At 32.7% G+C, this 18,888-nt stretch overlaps 1 protein-coding gene and 1 long non-coding RNA gene across 2 annotated transcripts; both read right to left on the reverse strand.

Moving 5' to 3' along the window:
• Positions 1-2,199: 2,199 nt before the first annotated feature.
• Positions 2,200-6,140, reverse strand: LOC143069596 (uncharacterized). The gene is made up of 2 exons (XM_076244312.1): positions 5,891-6,140; positions 2,200-4,764 (listed from the first exon to the last, which is right to left on the reverse strand). The coding sequence occupies exon 2, from the start codon at positions 3,705-3,707 to the stop codon at positions 2,394-2,396; it is 1,314 nt and encodes a 437-aa protein (XP_076100427.1). The 5' UTR covers positions 3,708-4,764; positions 5,891-6,140; the 3' UTR covers positions 2,200-2,393.
• Positions 6,141-15,437: 9,297 nt separating this feature from the next.
• On the reverse strand, positions 15,438-16,561 carry LOC143069598 (uncharacterized). The gene is made up of 2 exons (XR_012976446.1): positions 15,861-16,561; positions 15,438-15,490 (listed from the first exon to the last, which is right to left on the reverse strand). It is a non-coding gene; the product is annotated as an uncharacterized LOC143069598 (long non-coding RNA).
• Between the last annotated feature and the right edge of the window lie 2,327 nt (positions 16,562-18,888).

Below are 18,888 nucleotides of genomic sequence, written 5' to 3' on the forward strand. Positions count from 1 at the left end.
TGAAGACATTGAAATACCTCAAAATCTTAATGTATCAAATGGTATTTTTTTCTCATCACTGAATACATTATGATAACTCAAAGATATGTTCTCATCATTAAAGACCTAATAAAGACTCACGATAACTGTTATCATCACTAGAGACCATGTAATGACTCGCATTTGGATTATTTTCACAAGTGAAGATATGATAATGGGTCTATTGTTAACTTTTTAAGCTCAAAACATCAAATGAATCTTATTCCTGACTTAGTACAGACATTTCCTAAATAGACATTTTTCGTTTTTATATAGATTAGACCGTTGGTTTTCCTGTTTGAATGGTTTTACACTAGTAATTTTTGGGGCCTTTATAGCTTGCTGTTCGTTGTGAGCCAAAGCTTCGTGTTGAAGGCCGTACCTTGACATATAATGGTTGAAAGTGTTACTTGGATGGAGAGTTGTCTCATTGACACTCATACCACATCTTTCTATATCTATTTGGCATATATTTGTTTTAGTATTGATAATGAGTCTGGTGTTCTTACTGATATAACCTTTATAATGACTCGTATTCCTAAAGACTGGCAACCTTAAAATAACCGACAAGTTTATCTACTGACGATCTTATAATTACGGAAATTAAGTTCTCGTCACTGAAAACCTAATAAAAAGTAAAATCACAAAAATCTTGAACTCCCAGGAAAATCCAAAACAGAAAGTCCCTAATCAAATGACAAAATCAATTTGATAAAACACCTCAAACAGATGGCCAACAACAGTCATATTCCTGACCTAATACAGGCATTTTTTCACCAATGATGACATTACAATAATTGTCATTAGAACTGCTCTCGTAAATGAAGACCCTTTATTCATGTTAATATCTTGCGCTGATTTCAGTGATTGACTAAAACATTTAATTTCGAATATACAATAATCAAATTATCTACATCTAATGTGTGGAAAAATCATTTAGAATAATGATATAAGATCTGTCTTAATACTAGAATATACCTAATTAGATTGAAATATTTTATTGTTCAAATATCAAAAGTACATTTAAACAAGGGATTGGACCAAAGTCGACGTTTATACAAATCCTTTCCCATACAAGATTGATTGAATAATCTGATAGTGTATAATATTTGCAGGTTATTCATAGATCATTCATTGTAGCAGTGAGTAAAGGAAGGCAATGCCCCACTTCTTGAAAATTTTATGTGGTATGCATTTATAAATAATAACTATGTGAACCATTGCAAGTTCACTACTGAAAATGGTGCCGAATTTTATACCACATTATTAAGTAATGTTTACAAATCGAATATATTGTTTAGGTGATACCTACTCAAATTTACAAACTCACTGCAACAAAGTTGTTCTATTTGTATAAATAATAACAATTATTAGAATATAAGCATACATGTCAGTGATAAGACGAAAGATACATATGAATACATTTAAATATTTTACGATTAAAATTAACAACAAATGTACAAAACGTCAACTTTGCTGCTATTTTAACAATCCTGTTTTGAAAATTAACAATTCATAAATTATAAAAAGCCTTGATGACAAAAATCTTGGTTTTTGTCCTTTTGAACACTAAAACAATACAAACGCATCCCATTCGAGGCCGAATATACTTTTTTTTGGTGTTATATTAATTACACACTGTCTATGAATAACATTATCTTTCTATATTTGTTTTTGCAAAGAGTGTTCCTGACAATAAAGCAAGAAAAGGTAAACCAAATAGATAACAACTTTCATGTTTTTAAATTCGAACAGGCATTTCCTTATGTAGAAAATGGTGGATTAAACCTGGCTTTATAGCTAGCTAAACCTCTCACGATGTGTGAACAATCGACCAGAAATTATAGGTAAAATGTGAAAAATATGATATGGCAGTCAACATTGTAATATAATCTAAATCACTATAAAACAAATAATTATTTTATATGTAAACCAAAACGGCATAAATACACTCTATAGACAAAGTACATAAGCCAAAAAAGAAAGACAAAAATACAACATTGACCATAGAACAATAAAAATGGCACAGATAAGAGTCAAGATACTGATAATAAATCGCCAGATCGTCTTCTCTGTAATTTTACCGATGGTGTACAATTGTTGTTAGTGACATTTTGGCAATGTTTGACTGAATGCAAATAAGCATTGCGGGTGATGCATTCAAATCAACATGACCAATAGACTCCTATTCTGTCCATGAAACAGATTTTGGTACCTGCGGTTCCCGCTTTTTTTTTTAATTGTTATTCTGATGTCATTACTAATAGATTTACGAGACTATTACATCCGTAGAAAAAAATGTAACAAGAATACCGAACTCCAATTTTTGTTATCAAGTTACAACTGGCAATCACCATCCCTTTTTTTAAAAATTTTTAAACACAGCTACTATCAAAAATCAAATCAACGATTTCTGCATAACCCTGATCACTAGCAATGTGTGCAGCTACATATCCGTCAATGTCACGTTTATTAAAGTCTGCTCCTCTTTCTAACAAAATCTTTACTATTTTTTTATGACCACGTTGACAAGCCATCATTGCAGGGGTCCTCCCCGAACCGGTACATTTGTTGCAGTCAGCTCCTCTGTCTAACAATATCTTTAATGTGTCTGCATGATCATTTTCACAAACCTTCATTATAGGTGTCTCTCCATATCCGTCACATGTGTTATAGTCTGCTCCTCTATCTAACAATATTTTTAATGTGTCTGTATGACCATACTCAGAAGCCTTCATCACAGGTGTCTCTCCATATCCATCACAGTTGTTATATTCTGCTCCTCTGTCTAACAATATCTGTAATATGTCTGTACGACCATTTTTACAAGCCTTCATCAAAGGTGTCTCTCCACATCCGTCATATTTATTATAATCGGCTCCTCTTTCTAACAACATCTCTACTATTTTAGTATGACCTTGTGCACAAGCCTTCATTACAGGTGACTCTCCCCAATCCCCACATATATGGTAGTATGATCCCCTGTCAATCGACATCATACCTACTAATCCATTACAATATAAATAAGCCTTCCTAAAAGTAGACTCGCAGCCATATTCACATAAATTAAAGTCTGCGCCTTCATCTAACAACATCTTAACTATTTTTTTATGACCATGTTGACAAGCCACCATAAGAGGTGACTGACCACCATTATCACATTTATCAACGTTTGCTCCTCTGTCTAAAAACATTTTAACTATTGCTGTATGGCCACGTTTACAGGTCTTCATTAAAGGTGACTCTCCATTATAAGAAGTACCCTTGTCAATATCTACATCCTGATTACAACACCACTGAACCAAACAAATATCACCGATAACACAACAGTTTGATAGAACATCATCATCAACATCATCAACATCATCACCATCATCACCATCATCATCTTCATCATCTTCATCATGATCATCACCATTATCATTATGACCATCTTGATCTTCATCGTCATCATCAAAACAATAGTTACCATCATCATAACCATCATAACCATACTCATTATCATCATCGTTGTCTCCTTGATTAGGTTTATTACAGATATGCGCGAGTTGTCTCTGGTAAGATATATCAAGTGTTTTCAAATGAAGGAGCAATCGCTCTCTGAACAAAGGCATCTTCATATTAATGTTACTAAATACATCTTGAACTTTTCCCTTTGACCAATCATCAATCAATCTCTCTATGTACATTTGATGATACTTTTGTGGTATGACAGAAATAAACTGATCGAGACAGTCACTTTTTTTCACTGAAAATCTTTCTTTAATCAAACAGCTATCTGCATTCCTTATTAAGCATGCTATAATTTTTTGCCCATAGAAGAAAGTTAGAAAGTCGAATATTTTATCATGTATAATGCTGTATATATTGTTTTTTTCTTGATGAATGTATCTTTAAGTGAGTCAAGTTCATCCTGTAATACAAGTCTTGATGTTCCCCGTTCTAATTTACACGCCTCACATGTGTTCTCAATGATAGTCCGATTTTCTTTACTCAACTCTTCTGTCAACACTTCTTCTTTTAATTTGTTATTAAAGATCACACATAGAGCCAATGCACAGTATTTAGAGTGATGTCCTTTCTTGAGTAGCTTATCAATTTCAGCTTCATAAACTGAAAATGGATTCTGAAAGAAATTTTTAACATTAAGTATAGGATTAGCATGGTATAATTTACATAAAAGAGGGAAACAATCATATAAATTGTAATAGTCAGTAATCTCAGAGGCTTTTGTTTTCAAATATATCTCTGCTATAGATTGTTTTTCAGTTTTTGACAAACACACATTCTCTGATAACAAGCTACAGACACATGATTTGAAGACTGATAAAGATTCAAACTTTTCATCCTGGTATACTTGTAATCGACATGCTGCAATTATTTTTGTTTGTTTTTTTTCAAGAATTTGGTTGATATTCTCCATGATTGGTTCCCAACTTTTAATATCACTCTGATTTACAGAAAAGTTTCCACATAAATCATCAATCACAAACAATGTTTTCTTCTTTGGATTGTAAAACCTTACAATTTCACTTGGATCTGTCACAAGAAGAACATCATAATTTTCCTCTGCCATCTTTAAAGCTGTTTGTCGGAGAATGCACGTTTTGCCTACACCAGAACTTGCAGTAATGGTTACGCAACTATTTTCCTTTATAGATTTTAGTACCGATTGAGCAGCTCTTGTGTTTATAAACATTTTATCATCATTGTCCTTCCAGGCTTTAAGTGTGTCATAAATTCTTTCTAAAATACAAATCAAGATTTATTTAATCTTTACACAGTCGAGAATTGATAAAAAAAATTAAATTTTTCGTGATTCTTAGGGGGAAAAAGTTCAACACTTTTTAATTCATACTGAATTCATGATATGCACGATCTTGGAAACATGAATAGCACTAACTGTGTAAGATCGTTTACTTGCAAATCATGTGCGTAATCTAATTATGTTGAAACACTAGACAAATGAAAGCTAATACATAAACATAAATGATTACACATTGGCTATTTTATTTATAATATAAAACAATCAAAAGTAGCCAAAGGCAGCTAATTTGGAAACGATGTGATGCCAATACTAGCCTTATGTTAAAACGATTAACAATTAGCCGCTATACCTTTTTATGTCATTATTCCAGGATATATTGTTATTAAGCAAAATAATTGATATAAGCTATTTCAAAGACAACTTAGAATAGTACAAAGAACAAAGACGTTAAGTCAAAGTAATAAAAGATACTAGTAACTAAACTATTTGAGATATCCTTTTGTATAGTTGTCAATTTCGATTAAAAAAGTACAGTTACTTTGGAAAAATGGCACTTTGCAAAATGGCACGCAACCATCATCTCTGCGTTTTATTTTTGACAGGTCGACTTATTTTACGATAAAAACGTTTGTTAAAACAACAGCAAATCCAACTGGTGCCACATGTGGAGCAGGATTTTCTAACACTTCCGGAGCACCTTAAGTAATAATTGACGGTGCCTTACCATAACAACCTGTCTGGCCTGATAATTTTCAAACCTTTAGTGAAATTCAGGATTAACCTTTCATCTCGTCGTTCCATGGTACAGAGCCGACTTCCTAGTGGGCGCCTTGACATTCATTAACATGAGCAAAACGATGGGTGCCACATGTGGAGCACGATCTTTTTACCTTTCCGAAGCACCTGAGGTAACCCCAAGTTCTTGATGGGGGTCCTTGTTGCTCAGTCTTTAGCATTCCATGTTGTGATTTGTGACTCTTGTTTGTCTGTTGATCGTTTTTTTTCAATGCCGTTGTCAGTTTATTTATGTGATTGAATGTCCCTTTGATATCTGTCGCCTCTCTGTTTCAAGTATGTTAACATATCAAAATAACCAAGCGTTACCTCTGATATTCCAAGGTACTGTATCATCTTGTAAAGTTTTCAACCTTTTTACTTCTTTTGTCATTTCAGCATGATCGACTTGGGAGTTCATCATGGGATCTTTTCAAACTAGCAAACGACTCTTTGAGTTTTTTTATTTCATTATTAGAACGTTTGATATCCATCATGATTGCTCTATTTGTCTGGTCCAGTGTTTGGGTTTTTAGTAGATCACACTCCTCCTTCATATGCTGTCCACCTATTCTTCCAATAGCCTAGAAAATTATACAGGAATTAAAAGCATTTTTATAATTGAGTATTTATCAACATTTGTATTAGTGATAGTATAACTTTCATTATACTTCTAAGAAGGTAATATACAAACATCAGACAAATATGACGATGTTTAAAATGGGTAACCATTTCAAATACTATCTTTGTTTCCATCTAAGTAGGTATATTAGCATAGAAAACATTTAGCCTTGCCTACTGTATTTCCGTATTTTTGGACTCATACAAAAGAAGTTGATTCAGTCGACTCCATTCCATTTACTTTGACAATATATGAAACAGATCATTTTCATTTCATAACCAAACTGGTAGAGTTAAAGTGAAAAGTTCTCAATTGAGCAACACAACATGTTAATCAGGAACTGCTTAACCTGAGAACAACTTCGGTTCTTGGTAGAGTTACTGCTTTACAGCCAATGTTCTACGTTTTGTTTTATAGAATGTTGATTTTTCTCGTCAAGTATTATTATCCAGTAAAGTCTTATAATCTAGACACCTGTTTATACCGAAAAAATCTGACATTGCCAATGGGGCTAATTGAATACAGTTTGATTGTCCCTTTGCTATCTTTCGCCTCTCCTTGTATACAATTCACTCTGATAAAGAGATTTACCTCAGATATCGTGTCCCATGCTGTGTTGAAGTCTATAGTTCTTACTTTCCCATCATCTAGGTGAGCTAGATAATTCCTGTAGTATTTGATTCTAGCCAAATCTGCGCCTGGTGTTGTTTTCGTGGCAGTAGGTAAGATATCAAATCCACAATGAGGATGAGTTATAGATGTGAGGTTTCGTAGAAGAGTTATTATCAATGTTATGTCAAAAGTCTTGGAATCTGGCACATCTTTAAAAAAAACTTTCAATATAGACTTCTAGTAGTTGAATGTTACAAATAAACTTATCATAGATACCAGTCGCATTAAAGCCTAAAACAAAAAATATGAAATAGTTTCCGTTTTGTTTTTCCCCATTCTCTTCCTGTGATTGTTGTTACTTGTTTGTTTGTTTTATTTATTTATCATTAGTCCCATGTTCATATGTCTGGAATCTTGATACTTTTGTGGCTGATGGTTTGTATGGTATTGTATGATTATGATAAAGAGACTAAAGATACCAAAGGGACATTTGAACTCATAAGTTGAAAATCACCTTGGATAAAAAAAAAGAAGAGAACCAAATAAAGCACAGACGAGAAGAATGAAGCAACATGTAAATGTCAATTAGACTCCAATAAGATTGTACCACTAATATAAAATCGTGAGATGTGGAATGATTGGTGATTATATACCCATTCGAATAAATCAAATTCAAATTATTATAGGTCACTGTACGGCAATGAACAAGTCCAATACCCTATAGTCGACTATAAAAGACCCCGTCATGAAAAAAAAGGTAAAACAATTTCAACGAAAAAAAAACACCAAACGGAATGACCTATAAAAAAAAATAAAAAATGTATAAGACATACATCCCAAGTATGCATGATATTCATAAATATTATAAAAGTTTACCAATTCAACACTGTAATTAGATATTTGAATACTGTTTTTATCGGTATTAACATTTATTTTATTATCTCAGTATATTCACTTATTCATTAAACTAGCTGTCTGAAACTGTGAGTACTCTAAGATCTGTTCTGAGTGTGAGATGTGTAAGAACCCTACCACGTCTTTTTTGTGTTTTTTTATTTGTTTTTTTTAATGTTTTTTCATCTATTTGATGAGTTAAGTTCTTTTCAACTGATTTAGGTTGTTTACATGTTACACTACTGTCCAAGGTTATGCGAAGGTCTAGGAACCCACTTACATGTTTAAACCCGCTGTATTCTGTAGGTGTTTGTCCCAAATCAGGAGCCTGTAATTCAGTGGTTGTCGGTTGCTGCTATATATCATATTTGTTCTCGTTCATTATTTTGGTATAAAAGCCCATAATAAATTTTAATTTTGTTAATTAAATATCTTTTTAAGACTTTATTCAGAAAACCTTTCATGTGTTCATTATATAAAATAACGGCAAATGCTTGATTATCGCCTATCTAAATGACAACAAATTTTATTGGTTTTTAGGTTAAGGATGAAAAAGTCGGTGGAACTGATTTTATTTCCGAGAAGGATTGTCGTAAATTGAAAGAGGCATTACTTTTTTTTAATATATCTTAGAAAATATGTTATTCAATCAAACAAGTCCAGTCAACGTAAAATTTAACATCTATAAGTCACCGTACGGTCTTCAGTAATGAGCAATCTAATGTATCATAGTAGTCTATACAGGCCCCAAAAAAGAAACAATAAACATTTCATACGAGAGAAAAAAAAATAGCGGCCTGATTTACGTACAAAAAAAATAAACGAAAAACATATATGATATACTACAAACAAAAGACAACCACTGAATTACAGGCTCCTGACTTGGGATAGACACAAATAGAATGCGAAGGGGAAAACATGATTAAAGGCGCCAACCCTCCCCTCATCTGGTACAACGCCTAAACACAAACACATTACCGAGTTCAGTATTTTTGTGATTTTACTTTTTGCACTTACCAGGAAAACTAGGAAACAGGAGGTTCCACTGTGATTGGTTGATTCTGTGTTCCTTTTTAAAGTCCAACAGTTTGCTATACTCTTTCTTCAGTGATGCATCTAAACACGTTGGAGCAAACTCCCTATCAACGAAGGTTCTAGCTGCACGTGGAGAAATACCTGTTAGTAACAAACTCATTCTAACATAGTTTTCTTCCTCTATAGAAAGGGAGGCCATATTGCTAGATTTTCAGATGATCAGTTCATAGGATTTCTGCTCGTCTATCAAAATGGACAAATGACATAACAAAAGTAAACTAGCAAAAAATACCAAACTCCGAGGAAATATCTGAGAGGAAAGTAAAAAGTATGATAAGAGCAATTATTTGATCTCTGAGATTAAAAGATTTTTACTATATTGATAAATGGCCTTTTAGCATAGAAAGGTCTTTGACAGTTGCTTAAATTTACTTTTTTTTTTTTTTTAACAAAAAGTTATGAACTAAGGCTTGATTTAAATATATTTTGTCCAAAGTAACATAAGATTTTTAAAAATGTATATATATATATATATGTCGTGTACAAGTTGCGATTTTGTACAGGTTATAACATGTACAAAATTTTTGTACATGTTATAATTTGTAAAATGCCAAAATACAAGTTATAACATGTACAAAAGTACCCCATACATGTTATAACATGTACGAAATATTGCTTAAAAATGGTTTTAACTTGTACACAATTTGAAGAAGAAAATGTTTCTAATATTACACGGTGTAAAGCAACCAACAATCAATCAATCGATCTAATATTATAAATAAAGGCAACAGTAGTATACCGCTGTTCAAAACTCATAAATCCATGGACAAAAAACAAAATCGGGATAACAAACTAAAACCGAGGGAAACGCATTAAATATAAGAGGAGAACAACGACATAACACTAAAATGTAACACATATAGACAAAATCCCACGAGAATAACAAATATAACATATATATATAACATCAAAACCAAATACATGAATTTGGGATAGACAAGTACCGTGACACGTCTTATCGCAATGTGAATTTACACTAAAAAATAAGAGAAAACAAACGACACAACGTTATAATGTAATACACACAGAAACGAACTATAATATAACAATGACCATATTCCTGACTTGGTACAGGGCATTTTTAAAGGAAAAAATGGTGGGTTGAACCTGGTTTTGTGGCATGCCAAACCTCGCACTTTTATGGCCATGTGAAATATAACATCAAAATGACAACACAGGACTACAATATAAATAAATTGGAGAATACAATTGACAAAGAATCACACGAACAACAGCCAACAAAAGGCAACAAGTTCAAAATTTTAATACGCCAGAAGTGTATTTTGTCCACACAAGACCTATGTGTGACGCACAGATACAAAAGTTTGAAAGCCGAAACGAGTACAAAGTTGAACAGCACCGAGGACCAAAAGATCAAAAAGGTTGTGCCAAAAACGGCAAGGGTTTTCCGTTAAGTAACCAGAAAATCCCTATAATTTAGAGTAATTTATACTTTTGCAAACAGTAAATTTAATAAAATGAATATTCAAAAGATGTACATGATAAAGCTGAAGTATTAACTAATTACAGGAAACAACTGAAATACATTTACATAACCAGACATTTGAAACACAAAAGTAGACACATCCGAATACGTTTAAACCTCTACGCCAAGTGACGTCCTATTTGAAACTGAAAAATGACGAAAAAATGACGTCATTAGAATTAGTAAAACAGAGCATCAAAAAATGAAAAATGACGAAAAAATGACGTCATTAGAATTAGGATTAATTTAAGATTATATATTTGAACTAAATACTGATATTGCATTTAATAACAAAGCACATTTTAATTCTTATTAATATAAAACTGAGGTAGCAATTAACTATATTATAAAACTATGTCAGGTTTGTTATGAATCTAACTTCAAACGTAAAATATCGTACTGATTACTTTGAACGAAATCAAATCTGATAAATGAAGGCGGTGATTAATTTTCTTTACCATAACACAGAAATATAATAGAAAAGACGTCAACACATTTGACAAAATCCGATGAGAATTACAAATATAACATTAAACATTTAAACTAAATACATGAATTTGGGATGTATAAGTACCGTACCACGTCTTATAGTAATGCGAGTTCACACTCGGCAAAACAGTCACAATCGGGAATAAGTCACGTTTGGTAATTAAAAGATTAGACGACATTATGACAAAACACAATCTACCATGTGGTAAAAATGTCCTTAGCTAGTTTGGTCAACGAAACATCGTATGGATCCACCAAATCGTGATGGTGTCCATAAAATTTACGAAGTGTCAATTTTAATCTGTCCTCCTCATAACTTTGTTGGAGCAGTTTCTGCGTAAGGAGCACACTCCTGTATATGAAGTCCGTATAGTGTGAACAAGCACGTGAATAACGTATCAATTGTGATATGTAAACACCATACGAAGGGGCAGAGGGTATGTTACTGCTGAGAAATGGGAAATTGATAATTGGGAAGTTGAAATCGTCCCGTTTATCATAGATTTTCGTGTGAAGTCGTCCATCTACGTCAATATTGAGGAAAAGATCAAGGTATGAAGCAGTCCTTCTAGTATCAGTGGTATCCTTAATTTCAAGTTCACTTGGATATATGAGATGTAAGTATTGGCTGAAATATGGGTTATTCAATGATAGAACATCATCAATATATCGGAAAGTAAAATTAAAGAATTTCGCAAGGTGCTTTTTCTTTTTGTCTTTTATAACACATGCCATTAACCTCAATAATATTTTCATATTTTTTTTTATATTGTCTGATACCTTTTTGATACAGTTAATGACCAGTTTAAAAGTTTTTAAAATAACTTAATACCTTAAAGACTTTAAAATACACAACAAGTCATGTTGTCAATAAACCTTATTCTGTATTCTTACCTGGTATTCAAACAGAAGAAGACTTAGAAGCAATATTTGAAGCAAGTTATGTATCCAATAATACTGTAAGTGAAGACCCCTTTACCGAGACAGAACATATCGGCAGTTAAATTGAAACTGACAAAACCATGTGAGATAGGGACATTAATACTGACACAAACACTGAAACTGACGGTGAATTGAATGGACAACAATGTACAAACAGTTGAAACAATGGTAATTGAATGAATTGATGCTAACATAGTTGGTGGGGAAGTATCAGCATGACTACATAATACATGTAATAACTTGATAGATGATAAACATGAATTACATACAAAATAGAAATTACATGTAGGGAGATGAGAGCAGTGTACATATTATTATTCAATCAGTATCAAAGAGGTAATTGCACTGACCTGAACACGAAAAATATATATTTATATTCAAAAAATGTCACACATATTAGAAAAGGCTTCGTTTTTCGTATTTGGTTTAAGATATTTGAGCAAAAATTGCATTTCATATTTTATCATATTTAAAATCACCGATTTACTTATCCCTTTCTTTTGATATTTTGCGATATTTCTAGTTTTCAAAATAACCCATTTCGTGATGAGAAGCACCTTATCTAAAATTTGGGTATAAGATGCATCTGTATTGATGACCCCAAAAATTATACTTGTTTCCGATTTTTGTAATTTTTCGATATTAAATTTTGAACAAAATTCGATATTTTCTAAAAAAGAAATCCCGCCAAACGTCTTCAACCAGTTTACAATAATTAAAAAGATGAAAAAGTTATTCGTTTTCATTGCAAACGTGACACTTATCGTTTGAGCGTTTCATTTTTTGTAATTTTTCTTCAGTGTAAATTATATTATGTAGTAACTTCCATTGAAGTTGTTTAGTTTTCCTGTTAGCTAAATTCTTATTTGAAGTTTCCCAAATGTATTCCCATGGTAGTTCATTCCCAAATTGTAAATTCCACTTAAACTGGCAATTTTGAGCTTTTTATTCTCATAAAAGTATCTAATATCTTTAGGGTATAATTTTTTGGCATCAACAACAACTCCATTTTTTATAAATTGACAAGAATTTGTTATTTTTATAGGTCTATCAGAATGACTTTGTATGATAGAGTCTGTTTTTAAAACGTCAATTTGTTGAGGTGTTAACGAAGATTTAATGCGGCTATATTGTGCAATCAAATTCCTTTTATCTTTAAGACTGTTAAAAATATCAAAAGAAGTTTTAAAGGATTTATTGTTTACGTCCCATATATCTTTTATTTTTTTTATTCCACTGGAGGCAAAATTTGCATAATATAATGCAGGTCCCTTGAACTTAAATTTACAATTGCCGAATATATTTTGTTCTAAAAGGTCCTCTTTCGTGACCAATTTTTTGATTTTCTGTAAGTCAGTCCAGGAAATTAAAAGTTCTTTATAATATTTGGACATTTGTATTTGCCTAAAACATGTAGTGTACGAACAAGAACATGTAAATAAATCTGTATCATATTTTTCGTCTAGTGACGTTAACCAGTATTTGCCTATTGCATTCCATTTTTGTGTTTTTGAGTTGACAATACTGTACATACTTTTCACCTGTTTTGGTTTAATAAAGTCCCTAAAGTTTATCATTCCTATCCCCCCTTTTTCTCTCGGTAAACAGCACACTGTTCTAGCGATTTGGTTTGTTTTCCCATCCCATATAAAGGACCACATGATATTATTTATTTGTTTTTCGTATATATTCGGAATACCTCTCATTTCAATTTCGTATCCAATGACAGACAGTACGAAGGATTTAATAATTAAAACTTTTCCCGTAAATGTGAGATCTCTTGATTTCCAAACTTCCATACAGCTTTTTATCTTATTTATTTTTTCTAACCAAATTTGATCCAAGTCCACCCCATATCCATGTTGTACCCCTAATGCTTTCACAGGACGCTTAGACCATTTAATTTTGTTAAATTTTGGTTTTTTATTTCGCCACTTTCCTAATTAAATACATGCCAACAGTCTTATCCATATTCATATTAGCCCCCGAAGCGTTTTCGTACAGTTTTAAAGTTTTAAATGTTTCTTCTATAGACTCCTCGCTTTTATTAAAGAGTTGAGTATCGTCAGCAAACATATTTAGCTTTGTTTCAATATAGTCCCTTGTTCTAGTAGGAAGTTTTAGTTTGTGAAAATGAACTGGCGTAATGGTCCGTTTCTGTGTGTGTTACGTTTCGGTGTTATGTCGTTGTTTTCCTCTTATATTTAATGCGTTTCCCTCGGTTTTAGTTTGTTACCCCGATTTTGTTTTTTGTCCATGGATTTATGGGTTTTGAACAGCGGTATACTACTGTTGCCTTTATTTATTCCTTCTATATTAGGATTGTTTCTAATTGATGCTGCAAGTCGTTCTGCTTGCAGGAAATATAACATCGGGGCTAAAGGGCATCCTTGACGAATTGAACGGGTTATGTCTACGAATCTAGAAGTAAACCCATTCGTATGAATACACCAGTCAGGATTCTACTTCGTCAAAATTATCTCCCCATTACGCCAGTTCATTTTCACAATCGTAGAAATGGAAGCCATTGTAGGGATGACGCGCTGCCAATTTTGCTCTTGAAAACCGATAAATTTATCTACATTGAACCATTACGATTCTTATATGTCAGTTGAATTTTAAAAGACAAATGTATCAACTAGCTAATGAGCATCAGTTAATGATCTTGTCTGCATTGATTCAATTTAAAACTATTGTCTGATCGGTTGTCAGGTGGAATTTTCGAAAATTCATAAACACTTAAAAAAGTTCTAATTAAATATTTCGTGGAGGGATATACCGCTGTTCAAACTCATAAATCCATGGACAAAAAACAAAATCGGGGTAACAAACCTAAACCGAGGAATACGCATTAAATATAAGAGAACAACGACACAACACTAAAATGTAACGCACACAGAAACGGACCAAGAATCAGACAAAATCCCACGAGAATAACAATTATAACATCAAAACCAAATACATGAATTTGGGATAGATATGTACCGTGACACGTCTTATCGCAATGTGAATTTACACTCAAAGATAAGAGAAAACAAACGACGCAACGTTAAAATGTAGCACACACAGAAACGAACAATAATATAACAATGGCCATATTCCTGACTTGGTACAGGACATTTTTAAAAAGGAAAAAAATGGTGGGTTGAGCCTGGTTTTGTGACATGCCAAACCTCGCACTTTAATGGCAATGTTAAATATAACATTGAAATGACAACATACTATTACAGGACTACAATACAAATGAATAGGAGAACGTATTAGACAAAGAAACACATGATTAATAGATAACAAAAAGCATCAGGTTTAAAATTTAATACGCCAAAAACGCGCCTTGTCCACACAAGACTCACCAGTGACGCCCTGAAGCGAGACGATGTATGAAATAGTCTTTCTTTGTACGATATCAAGACAAAATATTCAACTCAAACACGCCCTAACATAAAAAGGTGCACTCGATTTTCTCTTTTCAAAACAATTGTTACCCATTTTTTTGATTTTTTTCTTGAGTCACATAATGGAAGGGCAGACACGAAAATTGCTGAACTAAACGATTGATATGTTTTCTGTCCAAGGTAATTTTTTTTTTAAATCGGGAGGTTATGCATTTTCTACATCCAACTTGAAAGATACCCATTTCGTCGACTTGATATCTAATTGTTCTGCTTAACTATGTACTAGATAAATTTAAAACTTATTGTGACCAGGTGGAATAAGGCTCAGATAAATTGAATGCGGAACGTTCATATATTTTAATAAATATAATATAGAATAGAAGGCAACGACAGATCTGAAATATACAGATAATGACAAATAAATACAATTTTACATATAAATGCATATGAATATATCATTTTGTAGCAAATAATGTATTTTATGTTTAATTACACAATTGCAAATAAATAATAATGCAAAACACAGTTAAAATGACAACTCTGAATATAAACAATTAGTTAATCAATGCTAATGAAAACTGTTCACTAAAGTAAGTTGACCATACTACTATATAAAATACTATATAACATTGAAAGTTAATTACAGGTAAATAAGAAAATATAAAGTTTGAAATGCAATTAGCAAAGTAAATGAAACCAAATAAAATATTTAAGTCAAAAACATTTAACCATAAACTAATTTGAAAAACCCTTAAATGTAAATACCTTATAATGCTGGCTACGGCTCTTGATGTTGTTTCTGGTGTTTCTTATTCTGTATCGACAATATAGTTAAAAAGTACAATATATATAGTCAATAGGTGAACTGTTAAACTAGATAGAACCAGATAAAACAACTATTAAGTAAGGTAGTTTGTCCAATAGCCAGTGGTGAGTAAATATCAAAGAGCCCAGATAGAGTATTTTGGATTCATTGAACCATATAATACAAAATATGTTCAATATAGTAAGATCATTATAGTATAGGGTAAAATAGATATAAACTAAGTACAAAGTTGGGAATAATATCAAATAGATAATATGTAAATAAATGAACTTGTCCACATACTCCCCAGCTAAGTATTAACCGTCTCGATAATGCAAATATATATATCCACATACTCCCATTACTATCATAATAAATAACACAAAAAATAAGTCACAAAAATAGGACACAAAAATTAGAGACAAAAATAAGACACACAAAAATAAGGCATAACTATGTACAACAAATGTCCTGAATGAATTTACTTAGAAAAAATAGAATTTGGAAGTCTATTTGGATTTGTATGTTTCCCGGCAGTTGTTCTAGTTGTTCGTCTTGGTATAAACATATCATCTGAACTGTCTGATTCACTGCTGTTATCATCCACAGATTGTTGTATATTGCATTTAATGACATCACGACGATTCAAAGTTCTAGAAACACCAGCGCCATCACTATGTTCTACAGTGACGGTGTTTTCTGACAAACGAACTAAACGATAAACAGTTGAGCTCCAAGTGTCTTGTATCTTATTTCTTCCATGTACACTACGGTTTCTTATATACACCTTGTCACTGACACAAATTTCAGGATTGAAACGTTGTTCATCATGTTTATTCTTGCGGTATTCAGCACGATCTTTTGTCTGCTCCCCAGCTTTTTCGTAAGCATATCGTAAACGATTCTGATGCGCAATAATCCATTCATCTAACGATTGATCAGTTTCATCAGTCTGATTTGTTCCAAGTAAAAAGTCAATTGGCAATTTAGGACTACGACCAAACAATAAATAATAAGGACTGTAACCTGTTGTTGAGTTCTGTGACACGTTGTATGAAAAGACAAGTTCCGGTAAATACTTTGGCCAATGTTTCTTCTTATCTGGCGAAAGTGATTTCAGAAGATTGTGTAGTGTTCTATTAAAGCGTTCACATTGTGCGTTTCCTTCGGGATGATAAGGTGTAGTTCGAGATCTACTGATTCGGTACAGTTTACAAAGCTGACAGATAACATCAGATTCAAAGTTCCGACCTTGATTGGAGTGTAGACGCTCTGGTACTCCATATACACAAAACCATTCAGTCAATAGTACATTAGCAACAGTGTCTGCTTTCTGATCTTTCGTAGGTACTGCACGAGTAAACTTTGTAAAAATATCCGTCATAATACATTTTCTTTTCCATGTGCTGATTCAAGAACAGTAAAATCAATTGCAAGTATTTGTAACGGCCTGCTAGCTATCAAATGGCCCATTGCTGGTCTTATGACAGGTTGTGGCATCTTTGAAACAATGCAACGTTCGCATGATTTACAATAGTCCTTGATATGCCTAAACATTCCCGGCCAATAACACCTGATTCTAGTAATGCAGAAAGTACGCTCAATTCCTTGATGCCCTAATTTATCATGACAGTTCTTCAATACTTTGTCCCGTAACACGGCTGGTAAAATTAATTGTTTCAATTGTCCCTGATTTGGATCAATGATAACCCTATAAACTAAACCATCTACAACTTCAATACGGTCCCACTGACGTAATAATGTTACTAACGGCCTATCAAATTTCCGTTGCTCCGATCTCAGTGGTTTACGTTTAGTGTTCCATATTTCAATAAATTTACCGATCACTGTATCTCGTTTCTGTAAATCTTTAATCTCCTGTCTATCTAAAGTAGGTAGTGTCACGAATGATTCCTCTGTATAAACTGATTTCCTTGACACAGACTGTATATTTGATGCTAAGTCATTTGGTACAACAGTTCCTGCAGCAAATGTTTGAAGTAAATTTTTAACATCCTCAGATTTCGAAAGTTCAATTTTATCGTGCATACGGGATAATGCGTCGGCATTGTTATTATGTTTAGCATGTCTATATTTCACCTCAAAATTGAAAACGGCTAATTTCGACAACCATCTTTGTTCATGTGCACTTAGTTTTGATGTTTGTAAATAACACAATGGATTATTGTCTGTAAACACTGTAAATTTTGATCCAAGTAAATAATGTCTAAATTTTTCTGTAATTGCCCAAGTTAAAGCTAGGAGTTCTAATTTTCTGGAACTATAATTATCCATATTGCGCTCATTTGGCCTTAAAGCACGACTGGCATACACAACAACACGCAATTTTCCATCGATATATTGTGATAAAACAGCACCTAATCCTTGCATACTTGCATCAGTTTCTAAAATAAACGGTTCATCAAACTTTGCATAACTCAAAATTTGAGCAGTAACTAAGTGTTCTTTCAGAGTATTAAAAGCAGTCTGACAATCAGTAGTCCATTCCTTACCAAATAATTTTCGTGGATGAGGTGTAAATTTTTGAGCCAATTTGTGTAAAGGTCCTGCAATTTTACTAAATCCCTGTGTAAATCGACGGTAACATCCTGCTAAACCCAAGAAAGACTTTAACTTCTTAACGATTGTAGGTATTTCAAAATCTTGAACTGCACTGATTTTATCTGGATCTGTATGAATTCCTTCATCTGAAACGACGTGACCCAAATAGCGAACTTCTCGTTTAAAAAAATGACATTTGGAAGGCTTCAGTTTTAAACCATGTTCTCGTAATCTCTTGAAAACAACTTCTAAACGCTTCAAATATTCTTCAATATTTGCAGAATACACAATAATATCATCTAGAAAGACTAACAAAATGTTAAAAATCTCATCTCGAAAACATTGTTGCATCAAACGTTGAAATGTTGCAGGTGCATTGCATAATCCGAACGGCATTCGTAGATATTCGTAAAGTCCAAACGGTGT

Source organism: Mytilus galloprovincialis, chromosome 3 (genome assembly GCF_965363235.1).
Source record: "Mytilus galloprovincialis chromosome 3, xbMytGall1.hap1.1, whole genome shotgun sequence".
NCBI lineage: Eukaryota > Metazoa > Mollusca > Bivalvia > Mytilida > Mytilidae > Mytilus > Mytilus galloprovincialis.